Source organism: Pararge aegeria, chromosome Z (assembly GCF_905163445.1).
Source record: "Pararge aegeria chromosome Z, ilParAegt1.1, whole genome shotgun sequence".
Lineage (NCBI taxonomy): Eukaryota > Metazoa > Arthropoda > Insecta > Lepidoptera > Nymphalidae > Pararge > Pararge aegeria.
Genome location: NC_053208.1, coordinates 11,788,994 through 11,799,298, shown reverse-complemented (window position 1 = coordinate 11,799,298; position 10,305 = coordinate 11,788,994). Strand labels below are relative to the sequence as shown.

Below are 10,305 nucleotides of genomic sequence, written 5' to 3'. Positions count from 1 at the left end.
CAGTTGGTCATATCAAGCAGTTGGCAGAACTGAGAGTAAAAAAAAGTATGTCTCGTTTATTTCATCTTATAATAACATATTGTAAGATGATAAAGAGGTATCCATTATTCTTGGTAAGGAAAATATCCAAAAAATATGTTTGCAAAGTAAAAGTATGCCATTTCAAAGTTACATCATACAAACCGATCGAATCATTATTTCAACAGCCTTACTGGCAGGAATATACATTGATTATGTTCTATCCAATATTTTTAATGCTTATCAGATAAGAATATATCCATAACAAATGGGGCTGACTAACTACTAGGTAATCATTAATCAGAGAACTTAACTAGAATAAAACCAATTATAAAAGTTTGTTTAAATAGTGAAGAATTTATTATAAGATATAGCAGTAGCTTGTAACAAACAACATTAAATAGGTATCGAAGGCATTAGTAGGAAGGGCAACAATAAATTATTAAACTACATATGTAAGGAACACAAGATTCTACAACAGTGCATAAAACCGGCCATTTTATCCTAGGCTAGGCATAATAATCTTACATTTAAATCGAGAATCAAAATTGGTTTTGTAACTGAGACAGGCTGCTGTTGACCACTATAGCAATATGAAACAGAATTTATATAACATTGATTTCATTCTTCTAAGTCTTGTTATGTCTCTTCAAAATTTAAGTAAAGTTCAAATAATTTTTTAATGCTCTATAATCATCTGTTTATTTTTAAAATACATGTCAACATTTAAGAATTGGCGGGACTATAACCCCCTTCTCTCTGACTATCGCGATCTTTAATACTTTTCCGAAACATTACTGCAAAGTTCCAACTAGATAGCGCTGATAATAGCTTCAGACCGATAACCGCATCTATAAAGCTTAATTTCAGCATCAGCAGAGGTAGGACAAATTTATTTGCCAAAGCACTACGGATGCGTTAGATGACGCGAGATGAGGGTTCAAATACCGCCGATACAAGGACTATAAATGGATTTTCGTTTTATAGTCTAGTTTTTATAGTCCTTGTTTTTTTCGTATTTATAATTATCGAATTGTCTCAGTTAGGGTCTGTCATTATAGACGTAGAATTTAAACTGTCACCTTTTCTTGAAAATAGTTATGGAAACATTAAAACATTTTTTTGATAATGATGTTTACCTACTTTGGAATATACCTCGATTTAAAATTTCTTTCATACAGTTTGTTCTTCAATATACCTATACCTATACCTATTAAAAATCGCGTGCAGAAGAGGGGATTAAGATTATTTAAATTAATTTTAGATTTAAATTCGGCCGTAGAAATAATGCGTTCCTGAAAGGTCGAGATTAAAAAGGACTAAGTATACCACTTTGAAGCAGCGTTACTTTACAATTAAAATATATATATATTTTTAAACTATATCATCGTATCAACATTAATACTTTTTTATATAACACAAAAAATGCAATGATAAATAAATGAGAAAGCAATTTTCCCTTTATTCAGACTGCACACGTACAAGGTTATGTCAAATGTTTGTTATGATAGAAATAAGCAACTGACAGTCGACAGGAACGCATTTTCTCAGCGGCGGGTTAAAGACTTAGTTAACAGTGTCATCTTATTAATATAATAAACGTAGAATAGCTTCGGAATAGATGAGCAGTGTTATTTATTACATGTTCTTGCTGTGTTCAAAGCTGCCTACTACCTATTCCAACGTTATGCCAAGTTTATAAATAAAGCCAATGTTAAACAATTTAACTAACCACTAAGTTCAACAAGTGTATTAATTATATTTAATCTTTATATTGCATTCGATAAAAAGTTATTGCTTTTTCTACATAGATTAATATAAGCACCTAAAAAGGTAGGTATAATACCGTAATAATATTGTGCGCTCAGGTTACTATTTCATATAATGCTCACATGCAGGTAGAAACTTCTTTAGCAGCGATTGTAATATCGAATTAGAGATTTAAAGAGGAATCTGTAAGCCGGTTACAGATGGTATGGACAGTACACCACTCGGCCATACAATTGGTGGGTGACAATCAATTATTTTCGTTCTTGCATTTTTCCTTTTTTATTGAATGTTAATTTTCTCGAATCTAAATTAGTAGCTAAATTGACTTTTATCGGTAAAACTTCTAAATCACCACAAAAGAAGTTCCAATTCTGCTATTCGAATTCCTAAATCTATTACTATAAATATATCTGCTAGTATAAGCAGTTTTATAACAATTATTCTAATCTAGTCTAAGATAAACAGTGATAGTTAAATTTCAATATAACATTAATAATAATGAAAATGTTAGCATAAAAATTATATTTTAAGCTAAAATAAATAGAATAAATAACAAGGATAGGAACTCTAATGATAATATAACTAATAGCCTTTTTATGATTTACAAATTAATATAAATTATTTAATTGATAAATAAGGTTTTCACATTTAGTTAGTCATATTCTATGTAGAATAAGGCGTTCACACTAACAAAACAGTAGTCAATTTGCGTAAAATTTTTGATATAATATAAGCATTTTAACAGGAAATAATCCACATTAAAATTTACTTGTAAAAATAAATTTTTCATCTCGATATTTTATCTCATGTGCGTTTTGTACCAGCTCCGCCACCTTAATAATCAACTTCAAAGGGCGATTGTGTAAGAAACTTAAATCGTAATCTTTCAAGCTATGTCCCTTCTTTTTGTTGAAAAATTTAGAATTTAAACCTGACTTTCTAAAATTACCAAGACTCACATGTGTTTGTTTTCAAGTCACCAACCAGTCCAAGTGCTTCATTGAACAGACCATCTTACACAATCAAACTACTGGTGCGGCCCAGCGACTGCTGGGATTATAAATTATAATCATATCTACTTTAGTGTATTGCAGGTATATTAAATACTTGTACACACGTCGCTTGTACTATTCGCATGTACTGAATCCCAATTACCCCACTTATTTTATAAATGCGAAAGCCTTTTTAGGCGTGATGGGGCTCTCTCTCTCTCTCTCTCTCTCTCTCTCTCTCTCTCTCTCTCTCTCTCGTAGGTCCCACATGACTGAGGACGTTTCGCATTTATAATAATAATGGGTACTTTAGGATTCAGCAGTTTCAAAATAACACTTTTGTACTTATCAACTTAAAGCAGGGCCACGCCACCGCGTCTAGCCTCGCGCGCAAGTTTGCCTTCTGATTACAACCAATCACAACTGTTAATCAAACCGACGCGCCTTGTGATTGGTCGAAAATTTTCACGTCACGAGTGAACGCTTTGGTTTGGCCTTGGCTGTAGAGCGTATAACGCACAAGAAACTTTGAGCACCAGCGATCAGCGGTTATGTAGCTTTTGGAAGCTCGATGACATTTTCGGAGTCTCCAATCCACACGCATAACAACACTTAACGATGCAATTACAGTTTTTTTGAAGCTCAATGCAGTAACCGAATGCACGTAACAATTTACTTTTACATTTTTAGGCTTTGTCGCCCGCGGAAAATGTCTTCGTCAGCCGATGTATCATCTTCAGAATCACTCAAACTCGCGATTTCCCACCACAACCAAACGCAGCAACTCGCTCGAATACGATTAAGCCTTAAGCGTCAAGTAATTGCTAAAATAACCAATTTAAAAAATGATCAAATATGGCTGATCGGTGATTTTCAATGTATCATGTGTGCTATGTAAAATATTATGTTCTTTGTATATGATCAGTCTTTATGGCTATGGGGGTGTGGATCAGATGTTTTTCCTTGATTTTGTGCAGGCTCCTTAGATTTGTATGTCTGATAATAAATCGCTGTGCATAATACACCAGTACTTAGAATCGTGGACACTAAGAAATTTATCATCAGCTTAATGTCGGCAGAGTCAACATAGACTGTGAATAGGCGTGCTGAAACAAATACAATTTTAAACATTTCTCGCCAAATCGCTTCCCCGGAAATAATATTTATCGTGCACCTAGGGGCTATCACAGGCACATTTGAGGCGGTCATACTTATAAATTATTATAGAAGTAAATAGTATATTTAGTTTAGTTTAATAGTAGTAATTTTAGGGAAGTTTTTTTTATCATTTTCAAGTTAGCCCTTGACTTGACTGGGGCTGGAGACCTAGTGAGTTAAGTGATAATGCAGTCTATCTTGTAACGGGTATTATGGATATATAATATATATAGAGAGAGATTATTGATAGATATATTAAAACCATATCCCTTATGGGTTCATATGCAGAATCGTTCCCAAAGTTTTACTTATAAGACCACATGCTTCCGGTCACCTGTCATGGTGTATGTTATGACTATCTATTTGCCTACTTACAACTTTTTTGCTCAATATAAAATAAAAAAAACTGCCTTTCATTTATAATACAATCAACACATTTACATACTTACAAATATTTGTTAGGATAGAAATAATCCATGTAGTACAGGATACGGCATCAGCATTTGCCGCTTTAATTATTCCATAAATGTAGGTTACTTTCGCTGATCCACTTAGAGGTGTACAGAAAGGCTGAAAAATTAAAGTAAATTTTAAGTAACTTTAATAGATTTTTAAGGTAAATTATGTAGAACTCTCAGGCATGTAAGATACCTCGCGATGTTTTCCTTCACCGTCAAAGCAAGTGATATTTTTAATAACTTAAAACTCACATAACTTAGAAAAGTTAGCGGTGCGTGCTGGTATTTGAACTTGGCACCCCGAAAGTGAAGTCGACCTCCTACCCACTGCGCTATCACCACTTCATCGCATTCAGTAGTTGTGTATAATCTATAGTTAAAATAAAACTGTAACTGGAAGATTTCTGTACACTTTTTATATTTTGAAAATTTTGACCGGGGCATGCTTTATAATCGATACAGAGTCCAAAACAGATATTTATTTACTGTTTGTCTGCCTGTCTGTCTGTCCGTCTGTGCGGGCATCATGTGAAAACTACCGAACGGATTTCAATAAAATTTGGTATAGTGGTAGCTGATCTTCCGAGTCAACTTTTTTTCCCTATAAACAATAAGTATCCTTCGAGAAATGGGATGAAATTTTCTATCAATTTTACTTCATAGCTCGAAAACTACCAAGCATATATTGTCTAATTTTAATGAAGATCTGATAAATATTGTCGGAGATAAAGGACGTAACTCTTCACAGATAACAGCAAGTCGCAAGGCATATGGGACAACGATCGAATGCATGCGTACCATCCTACTAATATTACTAATAGTAACTAACAGTAAAACGACGGAAGTGTCGTTTTGGCGAAAAGTTTAAAATGAAATAATTAATTTAAATTAATAATCATAATTAAATGTCGGAATTAAAATGAAATAAAATGAAAGTATACTTCATTGTATACCTAACATCATTAAATTATTAACAACAACACTAAATATAACACACAGGTTGTTGTTTATTTAAAGTTCAAACAACAGTCCGCGACAACATAAGACTATTTTTTAAGGATGACTTTTACGCGGACGAAGTCGCGAGGTTCGCAGAAATTTCAATGTTTGTATTTTATTACTAGTAATAAACATTGAAATTTCTGCCTTCAATTAGTTTTTAGCAAATAATATTGTATCAATACAACCTCCGTTATGAAAATGGTTATTATGACCTCATATAAAAAATCACTTGAGCGCCACAAGAGTCCAACAAAACGTTCACACAAAATAACCTCCGAAGAAAAAACTCCAGTGCAGCAGCAGACTAGCGTACTACAGTGATTTAAGCTGAGGAGCCAACATGCATAGCGCGGTGGTCGGATACCAATACAACGGAGCATTATGTGAATCGGTGTTTCCTCTATCTTCATGCAGGCTCTGAAAGATTTTTCATTATTCCTAGGATTAAAAGATGTTTGTTTAATGGGCAGTGTCCTGTTCTCATCCCTTTTGAGTTTAACCCAGTTTATATAAAGGCTGAGTATGACCCCTTTCGTATGTTTGCACTCAGTTCTGTATACCCATTTTTATTTTACGCAACCAAGTTTCACATATGTTGAAGATGGGAAATTTTAATAAAGCTTCCTTAATTTTGTACTTATTTATCATTACGTTTTGTGAGATTGTTTAACTGTCTTTTACCTTGTCGGAATCTTGATTGATGAAGAGTTTTCCTCTAATTAATGAATTTTTAAGAGTGTGTTGCTCAATTTTTACATTACTCACATTTAAACGTTTTAATTTAAGTTGAGTCAGTGTTGGGTTGATATGGTTTGAGTAAGCTATGCAAGCGTTATTTACTATTAGTAGGTATTATAATTATGTTCTTACCACTAAATAAGACAATAGTTCTTTTGGAACTACCCCAAACACAAATCCAAGTATAGTAGCAAAATACATCAGTGTTCCAAGAGACACAATTGGTGCAGATGTGAGTTGTTTAAACTTCAACACATAATATAACATAACATACACTTGCAGCAGTATGATGGGATACTCTAGATAAGTCATAACACTGTAGCGGTTTGTATAATTGTACAGGGTCACTATAGTAAACCTGGAATCAAAATATATAATTTTGTAGTACCTGCCTCATGGGACTCCCTGTCTGCTTGCCTGGCACAGTGGTGAGTCTTATAAGTGAAGATTCCCTAGGACTGCTGCCCACCCGCTTCCATCTTAGACTGCATTATCACCATGGCCGTACCCAGCTTCTGGCCTAGGGGGGGCAAGTCAGATTTTTAAAGGTCAGATCATCCACGGCTATCGTACTATCTACGTACACACTACACAAAGACACCTCTATGAAACATTACGTATATATTGTGTAGTGTAGTGCAAAATCAAAAATTATAGGTAGTTAAATAAATAAAACCATCGTCGCCGCGTCGGTGCCTGGCGACTGTAGTTAGTTAGAAATTCATTAATTGTATCGTAACTGGTATTTACATTGTTCAAACATATACCTATCCACACATAGGCTTTCTATACTTTTCTCTAAATATATTCCTTTTAAAATGCTTTGGGAATTGATACATTCTAAAAGGAATATATTTATTCAATTCAATTCAATTCTTGTTTATGGCTTTTGTCTGTGCCAACTGGGCACAAGGTACTTCGCCAGTGTCTTGTAGATGAAGAAGGCACGAAGGAGATTGATCGGTGAAACTAATGAAAAGTTAATTTTGAATTTGTACCAAGAAATAGTTGTTATTAGCTAGTTAGCTCTTTAACCTAAGGCAGCACAGACAACACATGCATATATATCTAACACGGATATTTTTTGTACATTATACTTTAATTTTATTACTTACTATATATTTACATAAAAATCTACAATAAGGACTGAAAACAAACATTAAAAAACATTTAACACTCAAAGGACGGGGGACTTTGGGAGGAAGAACGTCATAGAGGGGATAGGTAAGTTTGGGACAGTTAAAAATAATATGAGTTATAGTGCCCTCATCCAAGCCACACTCACAGATGGAGTTGTCCCTTATCCGGAGTTTGGCCAGATGTACAGGTGTGCTAGCATGACCAAGACGCAATCGGGAAATTGTGGATGAAGTCCAGCGATTTGTACTCCGAGAGTGACAAAACCAGGGTTGTCTTGGTATGTTTTGTTGGATGGTAGCGTAAAACTTACCCTTAACCAATTTGGAATCATAATATATTTATAACAATAACATAAACATTAGTCATAATAAACAAAAAGTCAATATAAACAATCAACTTACTGGAAATGTCATCTGAGAAAAGTATGTATATAAATTGCCATTATCTAACTTGCAAAGCATATTAAACTGCCAATCATTAAAGCCCACCAATGCACTTAGGCACAGCATGGTACAAAGGAAAATGTAACACTTAATATTAGTATCGCTAATGAAATAAATAAAATTTGAAATGTCATTGATTTGAATTCTGATGCTGAATTATTCATATTCAGCATAACCTAAGATAGCTTTTTAATGTCTTAGTGGCATAGTTTTTCATTTATCATAGAAAGCCTTTTGCTTTTAATTTTTTTTTAAGTATATTTGTTATTTCTCCTTTACTATGCAATAAAGATGTTTAAATAAATAAGTTTATAGAATCTCATAGTTTTTCTTACAAATCCAGCATAAATAAAATAGATACAAGTCAAATTATTCAATTATTACACACCATGGTTCAATTGGTCAAGGTCTCTGACAGTGGCAAGTGTGAAGAGAGAAATATAGCTCTATAAAAGAAACATATTGTTCAAGAAAAACATTAAATTGTACAGTTAACTTTATTTAAAGTGAATTTTTAATTCATGAAAATTTCTTTAAAAAGAAATTTCTAAGGAATAACATACCATTTGATACCCCCAATAATATATTGCTTTTTTCATGATTTCAACCTAATACCAGTCTACTGGTAGTGTACTACAAGGCACAGGTCACCAGTCAGAATGAGAAAAGTTTAACACTGGCTAAGTGTGGATTGGTAGATTTCACACACTTATAAGAATGTCTCGAGCATGCAGGTTTCCTCATAACGTATTCTTTTACTGTTAAGGCAAATGCTAATTTAATTGTTTAAATGAAAAATGCACATAACTCTGAAATGCTAGAGCTGTGTGACAGGGATCAAAATCGGCCGTACCGAAATGGAGTCTAGAGCTCTAACCACTAGGATATCACCGCTATAGCACAGCACAAAAAATACCCAGTTCCTTTAATTTTACTAAGTATATAGAATTTACAGAGTACTTAATAATATAACATACCCCGTAATCTCCATCAACATTGCTTGTATGTAAATGCCTTCAGCTGACTTTTTCTTTCTTAGGTACATTATTTGAGGCACTTTTAAAAATAAACATGAGAGGATAGTTGCAGTGCTTAGTGCGTCCGCTAACATTTGCACCACTTGCGAAACCATCTCTAGTATGCCCTGTAAAACAATATCAGGATGCTAGGTCATGAACCAAGGTTAAAAATATTATAGAATGCCTAATTATTTTTAAACAACTGTTGGCAATGGTTTGCGTTTTGCAACAAGTGATTTGTCCGGCCAACACCAATTGGCAAGGTCACTACAATATCCCGATTCCCAAGTAGCAAGAATATTTAAATAACACTAAAGTTTGTTGTATTTAAAATGCAAAGTTAACGAACCCTGTTTTGTTTTTGGGATACATATAATGTTAACAGAGTTAAAACTCTAGCCTATATTGAGTTAAGGTTTATAGATCACTTGAGACATTTTCGAAATTTCAACATTTATTAGAATATAAATAAACAAAGCGATAACAATAAATCCTTTTGAATCTATTATTAAGATTAGATACTACTATTACGTAGTATCACATTCATCTGTGATAGTGATACGTGTGATAGTTATACTACGACAGTATCTGAGTACTACTACCACAGAACTACTACGATCTACTTCGCAGCAGAGATAAAGACAGCATCAAAGAGTATACAATCACTAAAACACGGTACAGCAAGATATCAAGTGTTTATCAACTGCTTACTACATAGGTAGGTACATACTTTTGGGTACTCTATAATAATCCGTTTCTGATTTATTAACTTTTTCAACAATTTGACTACTGGTTGGTTTCATACAAAACCTTATAATTGGATAACACTGATATACAACATGACCTTTGGATAGCCAAAGTTGCGTAGTTGGCCTAGCTTTCTTCTTCTTTTGCTTCTTTTGGCTTTTAGGTGTGCCAAATCAGTTTGTTGTATTTCGCCAATATCTCGTATCCGAAAAAAAAATATTGTATAAATACAGCACTATACTTTTTATGGTACCTAGCTTTATCGCCAATTTTGTTTGGAGATGGCAAAATGATGACAGATCACTGACTGACAGTGGACCAGAAACATTTTTTTTTTCGTATTGCTTGTAGCTGATTAACCCTAATGATTTTAACAGCGTAACGCGTGCTTGATGGCGTGCCTCAGAATGGGGTTCTGCCAGGAAGAGGTTTAACCCTAGGGCTCGAAGAAGCGAAGGGTGCGATTAGTTCTTTCTCATCCGAGGCCGTGGTGAGACCCCATGACCGGACGACGTCAGAAGTCGGGGATGGAATAGCAACTGTAATACCACCTCTTCACGCTCGCCGAGTGGAGGCGAGCGCTGGCGTGCAATTATAAAACTAAATTATAACAAATCTTTAGAATTATTTTGGAATATCTACAATTTTGTACCTTCTTAATTATATATCATTTTAATTAAGAAGGTACAAAATAATTCCTAATGAGTGAAGAAAACTTCCCATGAAAAACATATGCATTGATCATTCTTCTCAGAATTCAGTTTACCATATTCGTTTAATAATGTGCTTTTTTAACATTCAATTCAATCTATGCGACAGC

At 33.8% G+C, this 10,305-nt stretch overlaps 1 protein-coding gene across 1 annotated transcript; it reads right to left on the bottom strand.

Annotated features, from left to right (window-relative positions):
* Positions 1–361: 361 nt before the first annotated feature.
* Positions 362–9,299, bottom strand: LOC120636313 (solute carrier family 66 member 3). Its single transcript, XM_039907740.1, has 5 exons — positions 9,088–9,299; positions 8,697–8,863; positions 6,269–6,494; positions 4,388–4,508; positions 362–3,886 (listed from the first exon to the last, which is right to left on the bottom strand). The coding sequence occupies exons 2-5, from the start codon at positions 8,849–8,851 to the stop codon at positions 3,702–3,704; spliced, it is 687 nt and encodes a 228-aa protein (XP_039763674.1). The 5' UTR covers positions 8,852–8,863; positions 9,088–9,299; the 3' UTR covers positions 362–3,701.
* Between the last annotated feature and the right edge of the window lie 1,006 nt (positions 9,300–10,305).

Excerpts from the sequence above, each read along its gene's own strand:
- LOC120636313 (XM_039907740.1), bottom strand. The coding sequence starts at position 8,851 with ATGGTTTCGCAAGTGGTGCAAATGTTAGCGGACGCACTAAGCACTGCA. Across the intron at positions 4,509-6,268 it reads AACTATTGTCTTATTTAGTG|CCTTTCTGTACACCTCTAAG; the intron begins GTAAGAACATAA and ends TTAATTTTTCAG. Across the intron at positions 3,887-4,387 it reads TTCTATCCTAACAAATATTT|CACGCCTATTCACAGTCTAT; the intron begins GTAAGTATGTAA and ends TATTTGTTTCAG.